General features: G+C 39.7%; 1 protein-coding gene across 1 annotated transcript; it reads left to right on the forward strand.

Moving 5' to 3' along the window:
• The first annotated feature begins 548 nt into the window (after window positions 1-548).
• On the forward strand, window positions 549-10,725 carry LOC148029050 (putative pentatricopeptide repeat-containing protein At1g68930). The gene is made up of 4 exons (XM_087688526.1): window positions 549-598; window positions 721-783; window positions 1,141-1,232; window positions 9,905-10,725. The coding sequence occupies exons 1-4, from the start codon at window positions 549-551 to the stop codon at window positions 10,723-10,725; spliced, it is 1,026 nt and encodes a 341-aa protein (XP_087544652.1).
• Window positions 10,726-26,358: the final 15,633 nt, after the last annotated feature.

The raw sequence follows: 26,358 nt of genomic DNA on the forward strand, positions 1-26,358 counted from the left end.
CCACTAAGAGTTATTCAATACCATTATGCCTTATACTTTTGTTTTCCAAATCAAAGGTAATAATATCTTCATATTTGCACCTTCTAGATTCCCTACGAAACTCATACCTTTTGTTTTCCAATTAGACAAGTTTATTTATCTATTTACTCGTTCAGCTAGAAAATACATCCACCGTGTCGGGCTGTGCGATTGCCACCTGTCCGTATTAAAGAGGATCTGCTGATGACGTGGCAAAACTTGCCAGGTGGAACAGCGCAATTGGTCGCCACTCTAGAGCCGATACGTTGGGCAGCGGATCAGACTAGAAGGTACGGAGAAGGTACGACGAGCTCACATAATCGTTGTAGAATTATGGTTATCGTCGTACGGCTTGTATTGCGCTGATATTGTGATTGATGTTTGTCTCGCCACTTCGGCTTGTACTGATGCTGCGCATCATAGTGATTCACTATTCAGGGCCATGCAATTGTAATTAACATAAGGTCCATATGATGCCGGCATCTGTACTCTCGTCGTTAGTGATGCGTTACTAATGTATACTCGAAACCATGACTGCGTTTATAATGCGCATGGGGCTCACACATGAGGATATGGTGGTGTAAGCTAAGATACGGCTGATGATGGCAAGATTGTCAATTAATGCCGTGATCAGGCGTCGCATTTGCCTGACTTTAACATTTGATGCATTGATTTTACAATGTCCACAATATTGTACTGCAGGTTATTTGCCGACGTTTGGAAGCTGTACAGCCAGGAGCAATATGTCTCCCGACAAATCAACCGGTGAAGGCTTGAAGCAGATAGATAGTGATCCACATGCGGAACCCAGCTCGCCGCAACAGCATGTACATCGCAAAGAAGCTCAAAATCGCAAGACTAAACTACCATGTACATCCAAATATCTCGGGGTATATAAGTAAGTATTTAAGCTTCCACACGGCTTAGCCAATTATAGATGTTGTGCAAAACATTACTGATCTCCTAATTTCTCTCAGATGTAATTGGTCCTAGCACTGCTCAATTATTTCTAGTAGAAGGAAGCATTTCTAATCTGATGATCACTAATTCCGTCAGATGTAATTACCGCAAATGTCGCTCTATTATTTCTAGTCTAAGAGATCATACGGATCATGTTTTCAGGCACAGCCAGACTGGTAAGTACATTGCCTCTATCGTCAACCACAACGAGATGACCATGAAAAAGAACGGCGGCCTTAAACGAGGCAAGAAAGGTAGCTTAAATACATATTCATATTGCAGCTCCCATCGATCCTACGTTAATGGCGTGAATACTTGCTCCGATCGCTCATATATTACACACACTAAAACCGCTTGCCTAGTTTGGCTATCTATGACATGGTATGAACTCACAAGTATTTTGCTGGTGGTTGATGGCATGGATATGTTTAATGCGGTGGAATACGGGACGTGGACAACGAATAAATATACGTTACAGTGCACCTGGGTAAAGCTACGTTCGGCCCGATGACTAGCTTCATAACTAATGGTTTTCTCTTCGTGTTAGCTGGTCCTTCATGGAATTATAGTTCTCGTCAATGGGGAGTGCATCAACGATGTATGACCACTTTGCAGGATCCTATCAAGAGGAGGAGATGGCTGCCAGGACGCGTGACCTAGCGGCTCTCAGACTGCTGGGATTTACATCCAACTTTCCGGTATATGCCACCCTCTCTCTCTCTCCCTCTTTTGGTGATTTGTCTAATTTGTTTGCACATTCACTTAGTCTTAATGGTCACATTATTACCCAGGTTTCCACATACGAAAGCGAAAATGCTCACATGGAAACATTTGGTACAGCCGAAGAGTATTTTGGATATTTGAAAACTAGGTACACATTTTCTTCTATTCACTTGATGTACCTCCACCTACAGTGGGTATATGTGACACATCTTCGCGCCACTATCTAACTATGTATTACACTGCTTCACACAGGCATACCATCAAAACCAAGATGGAGCAACTTCCTGATGATGTAGGTCCGTATTGCACTTCAAAAGCTTTGACATAATGGTATATAATTCCTTGGATTAGATTTGATTCCACATTTCGCATATCAAACTACGTTTTCAGCTTTGATAATTAGTTGTTTTTATTTGATAGATGAGGCCAAGAATCAAGGAACCAACATGCGTACAGAAGTAAGCAAGGGTAATATAGAGCAACCTCGGGGTACCATAGCTGATCCACTTAGGCAATCAAATGACCTACACTTGCATGTAAATACCCGCCCCCTCCCCACGCTCTCTCTCTCTCTCTCTCTCTCACTATTATACACACACACACATGCACACATCTACGTGTGTGTGTGTGTGTGTGTTGCCCATACACACACACACATATCTATGTGTGTATGAGTGTTGCTCACACACACACATCTATGTGTGTGTGTGTATGGGCAACACATGCACACACACAAACCCAAAATGTAAATTACTCGCATCAATAAGTAGCGATGGAAATGAGTCAACATAGTATTTTATGGCATTCAATATCAACATAGATAATTGCTCGGCTAGAAATTCCCTTTCTCCATCCTAAATTTGAGTCAACTTGCATGCAGAAAAATGCCAATGATGTACTACTAAGTCATCCGCAATGCTTGTGCTTTGGTTCTCAACTAGTTGCTCAACTTGAGAATGCATTCAAGTCGATGGAATATAACACTTCATTATGAGTGGGACACTTCAATCCTCACATGTAGATTGACTATTCATCTTCAGGATATAGCATGAGAGAAATTTTGCTAAGATGTATTTCTACAACTGTTTTACTTGTGTAAAGAGTTGCTATAGATCACTCTTCATTCATCTCTCTTTCAAATCTTGTTTGAGTGCAACATTCATCAGTATTAAAAATTTGTGTATACCTAAGTAAGAAAGTAACATTCTTTCTATATCCTCTTGCATGAAGTCTTTTTATTTGAATTTAATGGTCTCCATACAAATTTTGCTACTATCAAAAGTCTCAAGTAGTGTTGGTATTATTAGCTCTTATGTGTCAAGCTCTTTAAATCCTAAAATCTCAAGCCTATCCTATGGTGGCTTTACATATGTATATTCGTAGTACCCTCAAAGTAATAAGAAGCCCAATTAATATGAATGCATGCAAGAAGTCTTAAATATTTCCCTCCAACATCATTATGAAAAATATACAAGGTCATCATCTTTCCAATAGAATCAAAATGATCATTTCTCCTAATTCAAGCCAACATTACACATGTTTGTGATAAGTTGTAGCTTGTAGGTCAAAGAGACACACATATCTCATTATAAAAAATTTCTAATGGGACTCATAGTACAACTTGCTTCACAATTGAGCATTCACTATTAAAATCCCTAGTTACTGGGATAAAATATATGATTTTAGACAGATATGTGGTTCCCTAGCATTCATAAGAATTAAATTGGCATCTCGAAGTCTTGTTTAAATTATGACATATTCATCCATTTCTTAAATCCACTCATTTATTTTTTAAAGCAAGACAAAAAATCATACTTACACTACAAGGATTTGGGCCATTAGTGACGCCGATTAGCGACGGCGGATAGCGGCGTCGCTATTTGCGACGCAAATAGTGACGCAAATAGCGACGCCAATAGCGATGGGCCACAGGGAAAAAACGCGGCCGAAACCCGAGCGCAGTTTTCATTTCTTTTGCTTCGAGTTTTGAGAGCGAGAGCGAGGAAGAGAGCGACCGTCGTGAGAGAAGAAGAGGAAGAAGACTTGCCGCCGCCGCCACCGCCACCACGATTGTTCGCGAAGGAGAGGAGGAGCCTTCATCGCAAAGAGAAGCCACCCCACGCTCGCCATATCTCATTGGTGAGTCTCCCTCTCTCTTTCTTTTGCTTGTTCAAGGTTTAAATCACTCTCTTTTGCTTGTTTAGGAGAGGAAATGAAAGAGAAAGAGAGGGAGAGGGAGAGAGAGGGAGAGAAAGAGAGGGAGAGGGAGAGGGAGAGGGAGAGAAAGAGAAAGAGAGGGAGAGTGCATTCTCTCTCTCCCTCTCCCTTTTGCTTGTTTAATGTTTAAATCACTTTCTTTTTTGCTTTTTTAGGAGAGGAAATGAGAGAGTAAGAGAGGGAGAGGGAGAGGGAGAGGGAGAGGGAGGGGGAGGAAATGAGAGAGGGAGAGAAAGAGAAAGAGAGGGAGAGGGAGGGAGAGTGCATTCTCTCTCTCCCTCTCCCTTTTGCTTGTTTAATGTTTAAATCACTTTCTTTTTTGCTTGTTTAGGAGAGGAAATGAGAGAGAAAGAGAGGGAGAGAAAGAGAGGGAGAGGGAAAGGGAGGGGAAGGAAATGAGAGAGGGAGAGAAAGAAAAAGAGCGGGAGAGTGCATTATCTCTCTCCCTCTCCCTTTTGTTTGTTTAATGTTTAAATCACTTTATTTTTTGCTTGTTTAGGAAATGAGAGAGAAAGAGAGATAGAGAGGGAGAGAAAGAGAAAGAGAGGGAGAGGGAGAGGGAGGGGAAGGAAATGAGAGAGGGAGAGAAAGAGAAAGAGAGGGAGAGGGAGAGGGAGAGAAAGAGAAAGAGAGGGAGAGTGCATTCTCTCTATCCCTCTCCCTTTTGCTTGTTTAATGTTTAAATCACTTTCTTTTTTGCTTGTTTAGGAGAGGAAACGAGAGAGTAAGAGAGAAAGAGAGGGAGAGGGAGAGGGAGAAGGAGAGGGAGAGGGAGAGAAAGAGAAAGAGAAAGAGAAAGAGAGGAAGAGGGAGAGGGAGGGGGAGGAGATGAGAGAGGGAGAGAAAGAGAAAGAGAGGGAGAAGGAGGGAGAGTGCATTCTCTCTCTCCCTCTCCCTTTTGCATGTTTAATGTTTAAATCACTTTATTTTTTGCTTGTTTAGAAGAGGAAATGAGAGAGAAAGAGAGGGAGAGGGAGAGGGAGGAGAAGGAAATGAGAGAGGGAGAGAAAGAGAAAGAGAGGGAGAGTGCATTGTCTCTCTCCCTCTCCCTTTTGCTTGGAGGATGTTTAAATCACTTTTATTTTTGCTTGTTTAGGAAATGAGAGAGAAAGAGAGATAGAGAGGGAGAGGGAGAGAAAGAGAAAGAGAGGGAGAGGGAGAGGGAGGGTAAGGAAATGAGAGAGGGAGAGAAAGAGAACGAGAGGGAGATGGAGAGAGTGAGAGAGAGTGTGTGCATTCTCTCTCTCACGACGGGCTTGGTTGTTTGTTGTTTGAATCACTTTCTTTTTTGCTTGTTTAGGAGAGGAAATGAGAGAGAAAGAGAGAAAGAGAGAAAGAGAGGGAGAGGGAGAGAGAGGGAGAGGGAGGGGAAGGAAATTTAAGATAATAGACTTATCGATAATGGTATGCAATGTGCTTTTTCCATGGGCCACGTACATTGGTGACTCTTTAAGATGGCTTAAAAATGGTCAATTCCTTCATAATGTCCAAGTAGGGGATCTAATTGTGATATGCATAATTCATTGTTTTTGTATTAACTTTATAGGCATAACAAATTAGAAATCATGCCAACTAGTCAACGGAAGGACTAAAAGAAAATGATACCCTAGCTAATGGTCATTACGGTGCTTCATCAAAATGAACCCAAAAGTATTGTTATAGAAGAAGAAACCCTTAAATTGAGTATATGATATTTTCTCTCAGGTCTTATGACTATGAGTAGAATTGATTGAAATGAATTTTATTACTATAGTTATTAAATTTCATAGATGGCGCGCATTAATTTTAATACGCGATCCTACGACAAAAAAACCTCATTTCTAAGATGCTTTTTTTTAAGACTGATTTATTATTAGACTAAGAGATCCTCAATGATGCTCGAAATGGATTACTTATACTCACAGCAAAGATATAACAAATAATTATCTACCGGGGCAAACAAATCCTTGAGCATGATACAAGGCCGAGATATAACATCGGAAAATCTCTCAACTACTATATACAATGCAAGATTTATGGTCAACTTGCAACTTGACATACATCTCCATAAAGCTATCCATTTAAGCCTCGTCTGCTGTAATGTAGATAAGATGGAAAATGAAGAAGGTTAATCTCATAGTTCGTGGAGTTTATGAGAGTAACAGATGGCCAATGGATGTAGAGCATGGGTGGCATGTGAGAGCCGCTAATAACGTTGCAGGTGATTTGTATGCTGCCTGTCCCAGTGTCAGGGTTTCTATTGGAGATGTAGAGGAGGATTTCCATTTCTTTGTGCAGGATTCATGCTCTTATCCCATAATTCTTGGACAGCCATTCATCACAGAGATGCGCATGGAAACAAAGATAATGGATGATGGATATGCTTATGCACGGATTCGCAGTAAAGATGGCATGAGAGCAGTTCAGTTTATGACTGTGTGTGTGAACCATGTTAGAAACAGGGATACTCTCAGAGATGCACCTTTGCCCACTTTGAGGGATTCGGGTTTTCATTAGGTACCGCCGTTTCGCGAGACGACGGTGGTACAGAGCAGAGGAGATTGGAGTTCTCGCCTCCTGGCAGCAGTGTTTTCTCCTCCGGTTTTGTTGGGATTTCAGTAAACAGTTCGATGAGCTATCAGAAGATTTCTAGGTTGCCTAAAGCTGCCAGGCAGTACATATGCAGGAAGGAGAAAATTTTGAAAAATGCAAGAATTTTGGGGGATGATGAGCACATAGATGGGATGTATGACAGTATGATTTGTGTAGATACGATGGAAGAGATGGAAGATATGCTGAAAATAGATATGCAGAGTTGTCACAGTAATGTATTAGTGCAATCCCTGGACATGTTTCATGAAATTGCAGATTTTGTGTCACAGATTGAGTTAGAGGCTGAGGTGGCTTAGCAAAAAGTGTTAAGTGCTGAAGAAATTCAGCAAACAGAGTTTCCAGCTAGTTATGATCAGCTTACAGAGACACAGAGGGTTGAAAACTTTCAGCCAATAGAGTTTACTGCTGAAATATCTAAGCATCCAGAGTTTAGGGCTGTTTCTATGCAGTCCATAGAGTAGAGAGCTGAGGATATTCAGCCATTGGAGTGCAGAATTGCTGATTTACAGCAAGATTTGAGTAATCCAGAAGAGTATAATGAAGCCAGGGTTGACACAAAATACAAAACTGTGGATAAGAGGTGAAGCTGGTAGTTGTACCGCTTCCACCTGATAGTGATCAACAAATAGAGAGGGCTGCCAAACAGCCAATTTTGAGGAATCCGGAGCATATTGGTCATAAATTTTCAGCAGAGACTCTTGCTGAACTAAAAATTGGAAATTGTGATTTCTTGCTACCTATAGAGAAGCAATGCTTTCAGGAGATGCTTGAGCGACATGGAAGGGGATTTGCTTTTTTCCCGCACGAGATTGGATGTGTGAATCCAGATATTGTTGCTCCTATGGTCATTTTTACTATTCCTCATATTCCATGGAATCTGCGACCTATTCCAGTGCCTAAGACACACCTGCCAAAGCTGATTGATTTGTTGAATGAGAAAATCAGGATGGGAATTCTTGAGCCTTCATCTGCACCATACTCAAACATGTAGTTTAAGGTTCCAAAGAAGAATGGTACTCTCCGATTTATACAGGACATGCAGCCAGTAAACAGAGTTACTATCAGGAATGTTGGTATAGGTCCAGTTGTGGATGAGTTTACAGAAGCATTTGCTGGACGTGCCATCTATTCTTTAGGTGATTTGTATTCAGGATATGATCAGTTTCAGCTGGCTTTGGAAAGCCGGGACATAACCACCATGAGAACTCCTATTGGGCTTGTCAGGATGTGTACCTTGCCTCAAGGTGCCACTAATTCTATTGCGCATATGATGAATGCTATGCATAAGGTTCTTCGTGATTATATACCTCAGCTTACTATGCCTTTCTTGGATGATGTGCCCATTAAGGGGTGTGCAGAAAAAGAGAAAAATGAAAGTCTAAATGAGCAGGGATGCAGATACTTTGTGGCTGATCATATTTCAGCTTGTGAGAAGATTTTGGCCAGGTTAGAAGATGGACAGATGAAGAGTTCAAGAAGATCAGAAGGAAAGCCTATGGTTATTTTCTCAAGGACGGATTTCTTTGGAAGCATCCGAAGAAAAGAGGCGGATTACCTTTGCGGGTTGTCTGCGATAGAGAGACACAGTTACAGGTGATGAGGGAGTTTCATGAGAGTCCTTGGGCTGGTCATAGAGGAGTGTGGGCTACTTATGAGAAAATCAAGGAGAAATATTGGTGGAAAGGCATGTATAGAGATGTTTCTCACTTTGTAGAGACTTGCAGAGACTGCCAGATGTATTCGGTAGTGTGTCATCGAGATGAGCTTCATCCGACCTATCCGCTATGCATTCATTATAAGTGGGTAGTTGATTTGGTTACTATGCCTATGGGTCTATGGCAGATGAGGTATATTGTTTTGGCTAGAGAAGATCTTACCAATCATGTTGAGGGCAGACCTTTGAGAACAAAGGCCACTAGTGCAGTGTGTAAGTTCTTATTGGAAGAAATTTTCTGCAGGTATGGCTGTGTGGGTAAGATCACTGCGGATCGCGGTGAATTGGATGCAGATGAAGCTAGGGAGTTTTTCTCTCAGGTAGGAATCAAGTTGGCTCTAACCATAGCATACAATCCAGAGGAAAATGGGAAGAGTTAAAGAGGGCATCCGCCGATAGTGAAAGCATTAGCCAAAGCATGCAGAGGACGGATTGGAGAATGGCCGAGACTTCTACCGTTTGCTTTGTGGGCTGATCGTATGACTCACAGTATTACCACAGGATATATGTCCGCAGAGTTGATGTATGGTTAGAAACTTGTTATGCCGACTCAGACTTATGCTTTGACTTGGTCAGTTTTACCTTGGTAGGAGGATTTGACGAGAGAGGAGCTCCTAGCTCTTCGGATTCGACAGTTGGAGAGAAGACCAGAGGATATTCAGCTAGTTATTGACATGTTGAAGGTTGCTAGACTAAGAAATAAGGACAAGTTTGATAGCAGGCATCGCTTGCGGCCTAGAGCAATAGAAGAGGGAGATTGGGTATTAGTCTTTGATAGCAGCCTTGAAAATCAGCATAGTGCACTTCAAAAGATGGTGAAAAGATGGTTTGGGCCGTACATAGTCAGACATGTCTTTGATAATGCAACATATGAGCTGACAGAATTGGATGGGACAGTGTTTAGAGTGCCTATTGCTGGAAAAAGAATCAAGATTTTCAAGAAAAGAGATGATGAAGATTATGCATTGGAAGAAATTTTAAGAGAAGAGCAACGAGAAGAAACTTCAATGGAAGAGATAGATGATATGACAGATAATCTTGTTGATATACTGGAAATGCATAATGAAGAGATTGATCTGTTTGTGGATCTTGATGATAATGATCATGGGTAGTTGGCCCATCCAGAGGATGCGCAAGATTAGAGGGGGTGGATGTCGTATTGCTGCGCATTCGAGGTGTGAAAACCACCCAAAAGTTGTGTGTGGGATTTGATACTTTGTACATATTTAGTTGTTGTGTTTATACTTTTGTTTTACGTGGAAGAGGGTTTGGAGTAAGAGGAATTAATCAATAATGCTCTGGTTGACATATATGTCAAATATGGAAGTTTAAACGAAGCGCATAAAGTCTTCAAGGGCTTGCTGGAAAGAAATTAAGTGTCATGGAATGCTTTAATGACAGGATATATTCAAAATGGGTTCAGTCTCACTGCCTTGGATCTCTTTAGGGACATGCAACAGGAGGGTGTGGTTCCAACCAGAGCTACTTTTCTATGCACCTTGAAAGCTTGTGGTAGCATAGGAGCCTTGCACTCAGGCCAATATTTACATTGTGAGATATCAAAAATGGGATTTGAAAGAGAATTGATTGTGGGAAATTCTCTGATAAATATGTATAGCAAATGTGGTTCCCTTGCAGAGGCTCACAGGGTGTTTGATAAGCAACCGCTTTGAGATACAGTTTCATGGAAGGCTTTGGTTGCAGCACATACTGAACACGGGCTTAGTGAGGAAGTCTTGATTTGCTTCAAGCGGATACAGCTGGAAGATGTGTTTGTGGATACCAGCACATTCATTCTCTGCTTAAAAACTTGTGGCACAGAAGGAGATTTAGAAACAGGGCATAGCATACATTCTGAGATAACTAGGAGAGGACTTGAGAAAGAGCTATACATGGGGAGTACAATGGTGGACATGTATGGGAAATGCTACTCTCTTGCAAAAGCAGTCCAAGTGTTTGATGGGCTGTCAGTTCAGAACATAGTCTCACGGACTGCACTGATTGCAGGATATGTGCAGGAAGGGCATGGTGAGCTAGCACTAAAGTGTTTTGAGCAGATGCAACTTGAGGGCCTTTGTCCAAATTCAGTTACCTTTATTTGTGTGTTGAAGGCCTGTGGCTCCATACGAGCTGCAGATAAGGGCAAAGAAATACATGATGAGATTGTTAGAGAAAGGTTACTGGACAAAGACATTGTTGTTGGGACTACATTGGTAAATATATACAGCAAATGTGGCTTGCTTGCAAACGCACAAGAAGTGTTTGACAAGCTTCCCTTTCATGATGTGGTCTCATGGAGTGCTTTAATAGCACGATATACTCAGAATGGTCTTGCGGAGGAAGCAGTGAAGTGCTTTGAACGAATGCAATATGAGGGATTGTCTCCAAATGCATTCACTTACACATGCATATTGAAAGCCTGTGGCAGCATAGGAGCTGCTGATAAGGGCAAAGAGATATACAAGGAGATTGTTCAAAGAGGGCCGCTTTTCTTTTTTTAAATTCAAAAGAAAGCTACGTGCTATATAGCCAATTTGGGGGGGCGCAGGGTAATTTCGGCAATTCTGGAATCCTTAATTAGCTTTCGAAAGTTGCCGAATAGACCAGCATACCGAAGATTATGAAAAGAGGGGATGAAGCAGAGAGGAGGAAAGAGGATTGAAAACAGAAAACGACAGGGAGAAAAGTGAATCTGGGAGGAAACGATGAAAGCAGGCAGATTACACAAGTGTATGGGTTTTACGCCAGAGATTTGGAACAATCGATCTGGGAAAACGGTTCTGGGAGAGCATTGACGTGAGACAAATAGGAAGGACGATGCTAGATCTCGGAGGGGGAGGACTGAACATAAGGAGAAGGCCATAACAAAGAGGGAGGTGATATCGATCATCAAATTGTGGTAAACATGAAAAAGGGGTGTTGGGCGCACAGAGCCGGAGGTTCTCCACAATCTCATAATCGAAGCTATACGCCTTGGTTATCGACACTTCGACTGGGAAGTTGATTACAAGGATGAGAAGGAAGTTGGTGAGGCTCTTGCAGAAGCCCTGCAGCAAGGTCTAGTCAAAAGAGAAGATTTGTTCATTACCACCAAGCTTTGGAACTCTGATAATGGACATGTTCGGGAGGTATGTGAGGATAGCCTGAGAAACCTTCAATTGGATTATTTGGATCTCTATTTGGTTCATTTTTCAATAGCCACGAGACAACCTGTCCTGAGGAGAAGAAGAGCTGTCCTGAGGAGAAGAAGAGTTGTCCTGAGGAGAAAAAGAGCCATCCTGGGGAGAAGAAAAACAGTCATTCTCGAGAAAATTAGGACAGTATGAGAGCATAACGACAGTAATTATAACTAATGATGGCATGTCAATGCTTCATGAAGAGCCATGTATAGATGCTCATCCCACAACAGTTTTGTCTTGAACCATACCATCAAGTACCATTACTCCTTGAACCAGACCATCAAACTATCTTGAAGAAAGAAGTCGTGCTGTCCAAATTTCCAGCTCACCGATTGTTATTGTTGTTTTTTTTATGCCTGTGCATCATGGATGATGAGAAAACATGAGATTTCAAGGCAGATTCTAAGCTTTCCTTTGACCATCCATATTCCCTAACAGAAATTCTGTTTATTCCTGATAAAAAGTGCCAGAAATTTGACTTATTAGCCACAACTGATGACTATCTCTAGGTCTGACAGATCTAAGAACAGGGCAGATTGAAGACTAACATAATACATATAAATATGGAAAATTTGAAGACCTTTTATAACCGTAAGCCATCTCAAATCAGCAAATAGTCATCGTGATGGAACTTGGATCAGAAGATTATCCATGTTCATCCACTTTCTCACTCATCGATGAAGACCATATTCTTGGAAATTCTCTTTGAAATGTATGGATGACCTATGCAATCCAGAGGCTGCTCGGGTTTCTTCTTCTTGAACCTTGAATCTCTTATTGGCAAAAATAAAACAGAGTCTTGACATTATTTTCTCATCTTTCTTATTCACTTGTTTGATCTTTTATCCTGAAATTTATCAAGGTCTTCTGAAGACGCGACTTTGCTTTCACAAACCCTTCGACAGCGTATTGACAAATGCGCTCCACAATGGAATGTGGTATCATGGCAAGGTTCGAGCAGGAGAGCCGACGACGAGCAACATATCCAAACATGGTTATAGATGGGATGGAGTATTTTGGAAACTTGCAAAGTATTGTTACGGTGGATTACTGTAGCTTCTCCATGATACTATTCGATGTGCAGTGGTTCAAAGTGGTACTTGAAGGAGCTGAAGCAATAGTTCAACGAGGTCCATCTGGATTTCTCAAAATAGATTCCGAAAAAAAATGGACGGATTTATGCGACACCTTTGTGTTGCCAGCCCATTGTGAATAGGTGCATGAACTCGTTTGTTTGTTAATTGTATTACGATATGGTACATGTCATAATAGTTTAATCTCTCTTGTTTGTGTTTGTGAACATGTAATCTTCTATCCAAACCCCCGACATTCTCGATAGTGATATGTTATACCTTCAGCTCCCCGAAGTGCGAGATTATATAATCAAACCGATGTTCTGAGCATAGATCAAGACAATATGCAAATAGAGGGGTCAATATTGCATGGTGTGGAGGCCATCAAAAGCTTGGAGCATGTAGAGGAGCTAGCATCGGCTAACAATGATGGAAATACAGGAGTCCAATAATTCTTTGAAAACGAGGTGGACTCATCCTTTTGTGATGATATGTCTATCGATCTTCTAGTGTATGCAGAGTTGTGTCAGGAGATTGGCATGGGACCATAGGATACTTCATACTTGAAGCATCCACTTACTCAATTCGTTGACTAATCGCTTATAAGGGTACATAAGATATACATTTTAAGTGAGATCATTTTTTAGGATTTATATTACCGTGCTTTGTATGATTTAAATTGATTATGCTAACATCATTTTTTGTCTGTGCAGGTGACCTTTTCAGTATAAGTTGAGGGATGAGCGATGAGGAGTTGCAGGATATCTTTACGTGCATGTCTCCAGATCAGATGGCAAGATTCAGAGACATGGCAAACCAGGAGCTGTCTCGGACATCATCATGCCGCTCTACTAGATCTACTTTGGCGCGATCAAATGCTTCAGCTTCGAGCAGACGAGATCAACGCTCCAGACTTGGGCTAGATGGAGGGAGTGCTTTAAGGTCAGGGGGATGCTGTAGAGATACAAAGGTAGTGAGCCCGCGGTCGGCATAGGATATAAGTGCGACTCCTCGCTCTAATGGCGGTTCCAGGGAGCGTGGCTCAACTGGATGCTGTGGAGGCATGGATGCGGTGTCTCCATCTCATTGTTCTGTTGGAGTTGCGTCACCTCTAGGATTTGTCACACCTGTGGGGACGTCTACTCCAGTTACTCTGGCTTTTTCTCAACGGTCTACAGGTGGCACCCCTATGGGTGCTACTCCGATAGATACTACCCCGATCGGTATATCGAATGCAAAGGGGTCTCCTGGATATGCCCAAGAGCATGGATGCAAGTGGGAGAGGACCCATCTTAGGCATACCCTAGAGGGATATGTCTATCTTGTCGATGATAGGTCAGGAGCCATCATCATGAATGATGAGGGAAGGAGGGTCATGGCTCGCATGAGAGAGTTGTGCCAACAAGTTTTTGGGCACAACGTCTTAGATCATTGGAAAAACATACCGGAGGGGAGCAAGGACTACATAGTAGCATCCTTGCATGAGGAGTTTTTGGCTTTAGCCATAGCAGATAGATTTTCTACGGGGGGTTGGATGATGGACTGCATGCGTACATATATGTCACACATATGATCAGACGCACGCAAGGCACTCAAGAGTGGGGTTGCAAAGCCCGAGTGGCTAGACGTGGACGACTGGCGTTGACTGAGGGAGGAGGCTATAGATTCTCCAGGACATTGGAGTCAGCAGTGCGAGGCGACGAGGGCACGACTAGAGGCTGGAGTGGTTGATCATCTTTGGAGTGGTGGGCCACAGGACATATTTGGAGGACTTTGTAAATTTTTCTTTTGTTTTGCTTACTTATTTTTTTGCAATATCCTTTGCACTGACAATCCTGTTTCTAACAGTTAGTATTTTGTTTTCTTTGCAACACTCCATTCCAAAAAGTGATCCGACCAGCCTTGAGACTCGATATGTAGAGAGGCACGGTCTCACTGCATTGATCGATCAATTGTATAGATGCGGTGGCCCTGTAAGTCACTCATCTTTCTTGTTCGTAGTTACCATGTTTAATTAAAATGCATTATTGTATGGTGGACTGATGTGTTGTTCTTTCTTTTTTTGCAGAGTTCGTTCGGATGCTCCTTTGCGGTGGGACGAGCTTTCAGATGGCGAGGATATGTAGCTCGCCCTTGGATCCCTGGAGCTCATACACCCTTCTTTTTTGGTCGCCTCATCTGTGTAGACATTTTCTATGTAGTAGTGATATCTTGTAATGGTTGTACCAGTCGCTTTTATTATGCGATCATGTATTTATTTCATGTATCAGTGTTATGATTTCAGTACACTTTGTTTTGTTTACACGAGCATTGTACACAGTGCAGAAACTATTTTATATGGCCCAAAAAAAGCACACAGTTCTATATATGGCAGGGCAGCTTATTGCCTTGCCACAATTTTTTTTTTTCATATGGGCTACGGAGTTTATTGCACCTTGTGGTAGAGTACACATGCAAACCAATCCAAGAGGTGTCTTCATATTGTGGTAATGTCTCGGATTTTTAATGAAATCTGAAATTGGTCATATCCAGAATATAGGTTACCCATAGAATAAATTGCTCTACCTGCAAAAGCTTCAGCAAACTCATCAACAATTGGACCAGAACCAACATTTCGGATTGTGACACAATTAACAGGCTGTAAATCTTGAATGAATCGTAAAGATCCATTTTTCTTGGGCACGATAAACTATCGGTTTGAGTAGGGCACTGAAGAAGGCTCTAAAATCTTCCTTCTGATCTTTTCATTTAGAAGTTCTAGTAATTTAGGCAAATACGCCCTTGGAACAAGAATAGTCTTGAGGTTCCAAGGCACATGTGGGACTGTAAAAATGACCATAGGAGTGACCAATGTTGGAAGGATCATAAAAATCCAATGTACATACTTCTATGGACTGATTTTTTGCCTCATTTTATGCATGAGCAGCTACATATATTTCACCCAATGTGTCATTGTAATTATTCTTTAAAAAATGCCCAAAATATCTTCATTTTCAACCATCATATCATAAGTTTTCAGCTCCCTTTTTACATGACATAAATATTTTCTTTCAGCCTTAGTCATGGCCGAAAGAGACTTATAACAGCCCATAATATTGGCTGTACATACATACAAATTTACTAGAGACACAGCTTTTGTAGCATAAGGAGGTTCAATCTTTTTACATGATGTACTACCATAGCCTCCTTTTATAGTAGTGCAGCCCAAAAACCCTTGAATTCTTGGGCATTAGGAGGCACAGGATAATCACACAGTTGATCTTTGTTTCGATGATGGTTAACACACACAATAAGAAATCGGACAGCTCTTTCATTATCCTTGCTTCCCATTCGAGCATAGGAAGAACCATCATCAAGAGCTTTTGTTTCCAAGCGGGCTTTAGAAATGTAAGGTTGCCCAAGAATGATAGGGTAACTACAAGAGTCTTAAACAAAAAAGTGAAAATTATCTTTTATGTCTCCACTAGTTACCTGCACATTAGGACATGCAGCATATAACTCTCCAGAAGAGTTGTTTGCAGCCCTCATTCACCATCCTGGATTAACATCTATGGGCCATCTGCCACTTTCATAGAGACTTCTCGCCATGACATTTATCTCCGAGCCATGGTCTAAGAGTGCAATACGTGGTGTTTCCTTTTCTCCAATTTTGACGACTGTCTTTGTTGTTGCTCTTGCCTAATGCATACAGGAGTAGTGAGTGCTTCAAATGAGCCAAGCCTCTTCCTCCTCGTGCATGTCCTGTAGACAACCTTCTTTTTGAGAGGTGGGCTGCCCAATTGATTTGGACTAGCCGACATTACATTCTTAGCTTTCACTTCTTTAATTTTTACATTCATGTTTTCTTCATTATCTTCACCTTTAATTAATTCTTTAACTGCTTCAAGATGAATTCCTTGTGAAGTCAGCTTCTCTTCATCCTGCACAAAAACTCAAAGAACTTGCAAAAAAGCATGCACTGTTTCTTCAGCTTCATCACCAACATATTGTCTTTTCCTTTTGATTACATTAATAATTACATCATGGAATTCACGTTTGGCAATTCCAAGAATTTCACCTAAGGTGAATTCAATTTTGCTTCCTAGAATTTGTCTTCTAGGACTCATTTGAGATCAGTTGCAAATTCTATGTCATACTTGTTTGAGATCGGTCTTCTTTATTTGTGGCGCATCTTCCATCTCTTGATCTAGGGTTATATTTTCAGCAAACTTCGATTGTTCAGGCGTTCTTCTAGTTACCTATTTTGGAGGGCTAAAAGAGGAAGGCCTTGGTTCATATTCTCTTCTTCTCTTTTCTTCAATCAAGACTTCTTTATGATTGATGTTAGCCAAATGTGCAAAGGTGGAAAAATAATCTACTAGTTCTTTCCAACTAGTTATTCCCCGAATGCACTGACTGGCGTTAGCCAAATTTTCTTTGATTGATTTACCACGTTCCATTTGATCTAGTGCTTGCATCCATACTTTAGATTGTGCGTTAGCTCTACATGCTTTCAAACTTGATTTAGTTGACTCAATTTGTAGCCCATAGGTAGCTACATCAATTGTTGCATAGGCATTCTTTACAGCTAAATCTTCTAATCTTTTCTTCATTCCACCATTGCCAAAATTTGGCTCTTGTGGAAGACTAGTTTTAGCTGCATAAATTTTTTTGTCTTTCCAAAAGACAAGCTTCTATGCTTCAGCCTCAAGGAAAGCAGAACACTCGCTCTTGTCATGTTGTTGGCTGTCGCACCAAATACATCGCCTCTTAAAGCCTTCCCTCATGGGTCTTTGAGTTGATGATCGTCCTTGTTCTTCAACTTTGACATCCAGCTTCTCTACTTTGGAACTAATTTTTGTAAGATTCAAATGAAGGTCACACATCATTTTAATAAGTTCATCCATGACATCATTTTTAGAAGGAACAGAAGAAGAAAGAGTTGGTTGATTAGTCAAAGGAATAGGGGATTTTGAAGGTGGAACAAGCTCCATCAATGGAGTTGTTGAAGTTGAAGTAGAGCCTAATCTTAGTCGCATCCGCTCTCTTCGAGCAATCATGTTAAATACATCAGCAACATCTATCCATGCAGTGTAGACTTTTGATTCGGAGGTAGCATCTTCTAGGTGATCAGCAAGCTTTTCTTGCAGAATGAAATCTGCATCCTTAAGGAATAATTCAATCTTCTGACCTTCCATACTTTGTTGGTCTTCAGCATCAAGCTGTCCAAATTTACTTTCAAATTCATGGTATAGAGGTATTGCAGCTAAACCTTTATTGGATTTTTCAACCCATTCAATGAAACTTTTCTTCGTCATAAGGCCAGAGTCTTCTAAGAAGAATTCTTCACGTAGAGCTTTTTGGAACCTAATCCGCATCTTGTTGGAAAATATCATGGATTCTTTCTTGAAAACCATGCTTGGCTAGTCTAGCAAAATAACGGCTCCATGCATGTTGCGGTACACCAAAGAAGAGCCTTTTCTCAACATAAAAACAAATGAAAACAGAGAAATTTTGACCATTAAATTGTTTTAATTCACGCCCAACTTCTTCTAGGGCCTTGATAGCTATGGAATCAATCTTCTCTTCTTCTTGCCTTTGTTGTTGTTGTAACATTTGGATTTGTTGTTGTTGAGTCTGCTACATTATGCACACCAATTGTTGTAGAGTATCTCCTGAAAAATCCCCCATCTTGGAGTTCTCTTGCACCGACCTTCACATCAAGTTCACCAATGTCGAAGCGCGTAGGGTTGAAGGTCACCACAAGGGCTTTGGCAAGAGAAGAACATATGGGGGTTCAAGAGCTTAGACTCCAAAGATGGTAGAGATAAGAGAAGAGTTAAAGGTTTCAAGCCAAGTTCTTGAAGATAAGTGACAGCAGGGTGAAGGTAGATCCAAGGAGAGGAGTAGACAGAAGAGAAGGGGTTTGCATAGATTGAAGATGTAGAAGAATACTTTCAAAAAGAATTAGAAAATATAGAAGAATACTAACAGAGATGAAGCCTGTCAGTTTCTTTCAGCATTATGAGAAAATATAACTCTAATAGACAAAAACGTGTACAAAATAATACCTTTCTCTATGCTGCTCCATTCATCAATTTGATCCTTCCAATGACTTCGAAAGGGGGCTTAAATACCAGGACACCTTACCAAAATCCTGCCAGATCACTTCTTCTTCATCTCCCACTTTTGGAGCGTTGTTCACTACCTGAAAACAGCGATTGCATGTCGCATGATTTTGCTAAGCTCTCTTTTCAGATAAAATCCTTTCAAATTAGCTGAAAGCTACATGCTTTCTTTTATATGTCATCCTAATCTAGAAGTTGTCTATAGTTTTGTAGATTTTTTTTTACAAGAGATAATATCTAGAATATTAAAAATTGACTAAAATCTAATATTTTTGAAGCATGGAAACTAACACTAATGTCTAAAATGGCATTGGCTCTCTAATCTAAAAGGAAGCCACACACTAGATTTTTCTACACGGTGTGTACGTAACGGCACAACGGGAACTAGGGGTCAGACACCGAGTTTATAGTGAACGGGGTGTATAAGGTGTAAGAGACCTAGTTTAGGGCATCCAAATATTATCAAGAACATACTCTTCACCTTTATCTCTAGCTTCCATGGCTTCCTCCATCTTTCTCTATCTTGTCTTTGTTTTTGTTTCTCCTCTTCTTCTCCCTTCTCTCTTTTCCTCTCTTCAACTCATTCTCCTCTCTCCTCTTGGTTTCATTCATTACACTTTATATGATAGCTTTGATGAGGAAAAGTATACATTCTATTATGTAAGTAGTAGTAAGTTGCTTACTACTATTTTTGTGAACATGCTGTATGAATTTGTAAGGAGCATCTTTCATGTGGTTTACTTACCACCATTTTTGGCAAGATGCTTTTTGAAATTGCAAGGAGTATCTTCTGTGTGGTTCCTTGTATCATTACTTTGTCTAGGGAGGAGTAGAAGAAATAGAATATCCGAATTATTATCTTTATATATTTCTTTTAGAGATTCCCACAATCTCCTGAGATTACGTTTAATGCTTGGATCCTCACCTTCATATATTTCCATCCTCTATTTCTTCTTCTTTTCTACTAAATTTCTTAAAGAATAGAGATTCAAAAAATTAGGATACACTTTGCATTATGTATAGCAAAGGAAAAAACATGAGATAATCAATACCAATAAATTTAAATCGAAATTTGAATAAGAAATATTTTCTCTTAATTCTTGTGACTATTCTTAAATCTTCTTGAAGGCAATCCTCCCACGAATAGAAACAACCATAAAACTGACGACAAAAGCACACAAAATCTATGTGTATGGCTCTACCATTAATCTCAAAACTAAAAAGAAATCATAAATCTCTCTTTTAATAATGAACCATTCCTCATCTTCATCCATAGCTTCAACCATTATGCACAAAAGAAAAAGCAAAGGGAAAATAGGAATTTTTGCACAAAAGAAAGAGGAGAGAGGAGAGAGAAAGTTTGGCACCATACAAAAGGAGAATGTGTGAGTCTTGGAAGAAAGGAGAGAAAGAGGCACATAATCAGTTATGTACTCCACCCCACCTTTTCCCCAAAAGACACACAACCCTTCAAAATTTTTATTATTTCTTTGATTTTTTTGATAGATTTGTATTCATAAGACCTTAGCCTTTAGATTTAAATTCTTTCTAGCTCTTCACAAATGCATGCACATACATTTTTGTGTACACCATTTATTAATAATGGATGTGGATGTGGCCCCCTCATGTGTAAGAATGTATTTTAGTGATTTTGAAACAAAACGATTATTATTCCCTTTACAGAAACTAAAAATGTGATGTATGCATAGACATGTTTGCGCCTTGTTTTTATGCTTCTTTTGGTGTCATCATTTTCTCCCATACTAAAAGATGAAGCGTCCTCATAAACTTTGTTAAAGAAGAACCAATGTCTAACATAAACAACTTCCAAAATTTCTAGTAAAACTACTTTGATTACGAGGCCTAGCCATGGTAGGGTATGGGACTCCAAATCCATGACCAACAGATTAAGGGAACTCCTGTCCATGTCACACTCCCACACTCAAAAGATTTACTAGTCTTCAAAGGATAGGGTTTTGTCTTTGACAAGGAATCACAAGAACAACTCTCTCCATCATCCCAATAGGGGAAATAAGGATGACTCCCTTCATCATATAGCTAAAAGGGCACATGATGTATATCTTTCTATCGTTATAACTTGACAAAGGTTGTCTTGATGTTAATGATGTAATGTCAAAGTTTATGAAACATGCGTTTAATTTTTTTTCTAAAATGGGTTTTAAGAATATGTTTCTTTAGTTAAGGCCTAATCTTCATTTTTCTCATCTTTAAATTTTTTTTCATTAATATGGATTTTTTTCAATCTTTAGTATATTTAAGAAATTTTCTTTTTTTTTCAAAAAGAAAAAACTTATCTGTCATGTGTGATGTCCATCTAACTAGCTCTAACAAGCTCCTATTGCCAAATAAGGATTTTTAGGATTCACCTCTTCCTTTGGTTATGACCACCTCCCTTTTGCACACATAGAATCGTAATGCATGTTTGTGCATTTGTATTGTCATTTTCTTGGAGGAGGTTCTTATGGAAGATTTCCATGGCCTTTCTTGGCTTGTTATGAATCTTGGGATATGCTAAATTCTTTGGTTCATGGACTATTTGTTTATGTTAGCCACAAAGGGGATAAAGGTAGGGGTGCTCTATAGGATTGGAGTGATTTTCATTCTACTTGCTTGATATTCAACTTTTTGGAGGGTTTTCTCAAAACATTGTTGATTACTCATTTGGAGAATTACTTTGATAGAAGACATAGTAATGAGAAAATATAGCTTGCTTTTGTGCAATCTTTTGTAGGCATTTTGACCTCCTAGTTGTCTTGGGTATCCTGTTTGATATAGAAGGAGATTTTCTTTGATAATGAAGGATGCTTCTTGTAGGACAAAGTTTTTATAGAGAGTGTAGAAATGATTTTTTGTGCTTTGTCCTCATTTTTGTGGTTGTTTCTATTCATGGAAGGGTTGCCTTCATTTTGGTATGCAGCCAAGGAAGAAGCTGATCCCAACAATTACAACTTGATGGAGATTTTATGGTGACAATAAATGTTAATGCATTGAAAGATGAGAAGTTATTGTGGGACATCAATACTGCTGAGAAGAAGAAGATGAAGAAAGATTGCAAGCACTAGGACTTCACCACAAAAAGGCCCTTTTTGGTCTTATGTGTGTGTGCTCCTAGGCTTTTTAGGACTGATTAATGAGATAGAAGAGTAAGCACCTACATCATGGAAAAGTTTTTTCCTGTGGATCTAGAAAGAAAGCAAGCAAAGAGACACATTCATCTAAGAAATTATAGAAGTTGAGAAGACTCTACACAATGTCTTCAACAAGAAGCAAGCTAGAAAGTATATAGGAGGTTGAATTGTTGGCAATCATAGAGACATTGCAAAGAATAGAATGAAATCTCAAAGGGCACTTTAAAAGGGATTTCCAATGCAAAGCCAAGAAGCCTACATATCCTACAGAAATTCTTCTATCATTACTCTATTCAAGGAGAGGAAAATAGAAAAAGGGAGAGAAAGGGGAGAAAGGAAACAAAGAGAGAGGGGAAGAGTGAAATGAGAGATGGAGGGAGAGACTAGGGTGAGTGAGAGAAACAATGAGGAAGCGAGGGGGAAGGAAGAAACAAAGAGAGAGAAAGCAAAGAAAGGAAAATAAAGAGAGAAAGAGGGGTGGGGAGAGAAATAGAGAGGGAGGAGAGACAAAAATAGAGAGGGGGAGAGAAAAGGGAGAGAGAGAGAGAGAGAAGAAAATGAGAAATAGAGAGAGAAAGAGAAGGAAGGAAGAGAGAGGGAGAAGCTAGAAAAGAAGGGAAAAGTAAAGAGAGGAAAGAGTGTGTGTGTGTGACATGGAAAGAAAGAAATGAGAGAGAGAGAGAGAGAGAGGGAGAAAGAGAGAGATGGAGGGAGGAAGAGAAACAATGAGAGAGAGGCGGGAGGAAGAGAGAAGCAAAGAAAGGAAGAGAAGCTTAACAATGTGGCATGCATAAAATAGATCCACAAATGGAGTGTAATGAATGCTAGTAGATTCATGCACATATAGCTAGAATGACTCCACCTTTTCAGGCTTTGCACATGAGAACCCTCACTTGTTGTCTCATACAACACAAAAATTTCCTCATAGAGCACTGTACAAAATAGCTCATAACTTTCTAACCAGATCTTGGATTGCCAAGTTTCAAAAAGGAAAGTTTTAGCTCTCTTTCCAAACTAGAACTCTCTAGAACAAGTCAAAGCCAAATTCTTTGATCTACTATCCTAAAACAACTCTACATAGCCTACAATCCTAAATATACTACTACTCTATACAAAAAATACATAACTTGTCTATTCCAAGAAGCCCAAACTTGCAAACGAGAGGACACTTTTGTTGATTTCAAATTATCCTTTTAGCATACCAACATATACATTTCAACATATCTTGCATTGATGAAGAGTTATAGGAGCTTCGAACTTTATGAGCTCTAATTCATGATTTTTCCAGGTGCAAATCCTTTCAAATTTCCACTAACTTGAGTCCGTGCATTCAACATCTACCCATAATACATATTCTCTGCCACATACCCAATTTTAGATGTAGAGTTCCTTTACTTCCAATCTTCTTTGTTGACGGGAAACCTCACCCAAATAACTAACATACATCACTCTCAATAGAATGAAGAATAGCCCTTGGATGTCTCTCACTCATATCCATATATCAGAACAAATTTGCATACTCTGTGACCTACGCAGGAGTAGAAGGAAACAAGATAAAAGGAAGACTTTTATTACCATCATCTAAAAAGTAAGAACTTGCATCAACCAATTGGCTTCAACAACCTTGCCATCATGCTCTACGACTCTGATAACTTCAACTTCACGGCCTCTTTCTTCTAAAAACTTATTCTCCTTCTTCTGAGAATCAGATTTCTCCCTTCTCTTTAGGCTACAAGATTCTTCTCTCTCTCTCTCTCTCTCTCTTCTACATTGATTCTCTTGTGTCGAACCCTCTCCCTCTCTTTTTTTTTCACTCCTCACGTTTTTGCTTTTTTCTCTATTTTACCAAGTGTCCCCTTGCTTCGCCTTAGTTTTTAGATGGCAAACATGTCCCCCACCACGTAAAATTCCACTCATGGACTCAAAACTACAAGCAAGAACACGTTTCATGTATGAAGATATCTCTTGTTTTATGAGGCACGTGTCCCAAAACTAAAATATCACAAGCACATGTCAACGAACATGCATGGTACCACTTGGGATTTCCACCTTTCAACCCGACTACTGCTATGGGTAAGAGTTAGAAAGACAAAAAAAAGATATTTTCATGTGTTACCCCACTTGACCTCATGCAACATCATGTTCCCAGTCGCTCATTTTTACCCACCATGATTAGCCACCCCTTGGTTTGGAACACAAAGTGTGAACAAACCTTTATTAAAAGCTTCAAAAACATCTAACAAGACAAACTCCTTTTCCTCTAAATCTGTCTCATAGAGCACTGGACAGAACATGTCATAACTTTTTAACCAAGTCTCGGATTGCCAAGCTTTAAAAAGCAAAGTTGTAGCTCTATTTCTAATCTATAACTATTTAAGAAAATTGAGAGCCAAATTCTTTGATCTGTTTCCCTAGAAACAGCTTTGCATAGCGTGCAGTCCTAAATATACTACATGCAGTGCGCTTCAGGCATGGACCTTCCAGAGACCATAACTTTCACATTCTTGCTCGAATTAACACCAAACTTGACAGAGACCTTTAGTAGGTGTCAAAACACACTTTAAATATGTTTTCCATCATTTAAAACCATTTGATTGACACTTATTAGGTGCCCCAAACAATAAATTGGAAGCAACCTACTCTATGTATAGTATGTACATTACTTACATCCCCTTTATTTACATGATTCTACAAATATATTTCTTTAGATGGAACCCATTGATTCTACTATTGTGAATAGTATTATCTAAATCTTGTAGCAAGTAAGTCCCATTTTCAAACTTTTTCTTGATGGCGAAAAGGTCCTTCCCATCTAACTCGAAACAAGCTTGAAACTTGGTTTGAAAAGTGGAGTCTAAACTACTATCATATCTCATAACCAACATTCCCTCTATAAGATTCTTATTCTTGAGCTATATATTGAGCCATTCCTTTCTCTTCACAAGATATTTTTCATAACAATCAATTTCTTGTTGCTAGTACCTCTCAGACCAAGCCTTGCCCGGCCGCGACTAACCCCCTTTCCATCTAGTTCTTCCCATTCCGCTTGGTCCCCCACTATTGACTCCACCAACTTAGGGTCTAGATCCAACAAACTCATAACAAAAGAAAGTTGCACAAGATGCAGCCACTCTAGAATATGAACATGCCATTGAAGAGTGATTCCTTTGGGTTCAAGTCCTTTGTGTGTTCCATGTGTCGGCCCAATTGGTGGCCAAAAATAGCATTCATGGAATGGCAGCTAAAAGAGGCCATTAATGCTAAATGTAGTAACATCATAATACAAGGTGTCACATTAGCCATGGATTATGTCACTTGGACTTGAGGACACCACATGTACTACAAACTATAAAAGAATTAAAGAAGAAGTGTTTGTTCCTCTCCTCTGTTCACTTGATCTAGTTCGTTCAACTCTTCACTTTTCCTTATTCCCTTTTACTCTCTCTTTGATCCTATGTTTGGATCCTAACCTTTCCCAAGTTTAGAGATCACCCTTCATACTTTTATAAAGTTTAATGTTGTGATGGCAGTCAAGATGATGTAGTTTATTGTCATATATTTCTTCTCGGTCTCTTTTGGAATGTATTATGTATTTCAAGTCCCTTATGAAACCCTGTAAACTCTTGATGAAACATATGATCATTCATTTTTCTTTAATTAAATAATTATCTAAGTAGTGCAAATGGTAGCCTTTTCTTTTAGAATTCTCTATTGTTTATTTATGATGCTACTATACCCCTCTATCAAGTCTGGGCACAATAAGGCTCTCTTGTTCCATAGAATTGGTGCAACTATTTTGCATTTCATGAGAAGTGGTTTCCCACATGTAGCATTTGACTCATCCATCTTCAAGATATTATGTCCAGTAAATGCAATGGATTTTATGTTCTTTATGATCTCATGTGTAAGGTCCATCCTTAATATGTATCGCACTGCCATAGCTATTGGTAGCTAGGCATGAAGAGAAGGAGGAGGTGAAAGGATTCAATGATTGGCCAACAAACTGAGATAAGGCTAGAAAGGAGACTCCTACCCTCAAGAGAGTGTCTAGGTCTAGTTAATAATGTGTGGCACAGTTGCATGAGGAAAGGAAGATTAATTTAAATTTAAAAGAAAAGCATAGTCCTATGTGATTGGCCATTTTGGAGTTTGGTGGCATTGATTGTAGATGTGGTGGATTCTATGGCATGCAACAACTATGCTAGCAATTGCTAGATTGTCTCATTTGAGTTGACACTTGATGCTAAGTATCTAGTCTATAAAATGGTAACAATTAATCTCTCTCTTTTGAGTCATTATGTCAACTATCGATTCTTGATGACTCATATTTGTTGATACAAGTAAGAGCATACAACTATAGCTAAACCTTTACTAGTTTCACATGCAGCTTCACAATAGTAGATGATGAATCAAACCTACCGATTTTGTAGAGAGTGGTAATAAATGTGGCTTGATGCACCTTCAAAAGAGGCCCTCATCATGACTAGTGGCAGCAATGCTTGAATAGATCTATGCAACAACTAAGGTTTGATTCCTTTGTAAAATAAGGCTTGAGATGTAGACAAGAGTCGGTGTAAGTGATAAGTAACTAATGGCATATTGTTAGGAGCATCTAATGGCCTTGAT

This window comes from Lygodium microphyllum, chromosome 11 (genome assembly GCF_053477565.2).
Source record: "Lygodium microphyllum isolate KBCC chromosome 11, Lygodium_microphyllum_v1.1.10, whole genome shotgun sequence".
Taxonomy (NCBI): domain Eukaryota; kingdom Viridiplantae; phylum Streptophyta; class Polypodiopsida; order Schizaeales; family Lygodiaceae; genus Lygodium; species Lygodium microphyllum.

Coding starts and splice junctions, on each gene's coding strand:
- LOC148029050 (XM_087688526.1), top strand. CDS start 549: ATGACTGCGTTTATAATGCGCATGGGGCTCACACATGAGGATATGGTG. Junction 599..720: donor ACACATGAGGATATGGTGGT/GTAAGCTAAGAT, acceptor ATTGTACTGCAG/GTTATTTGCCGACGTTTGGA. Junction 784..1,140: donor GTCTCCCGACAAATCAACCG/GTGAAGGCTTGA, acceptor TCATGTTTTCAG/GCACAGCCAGACTGGTAAGT.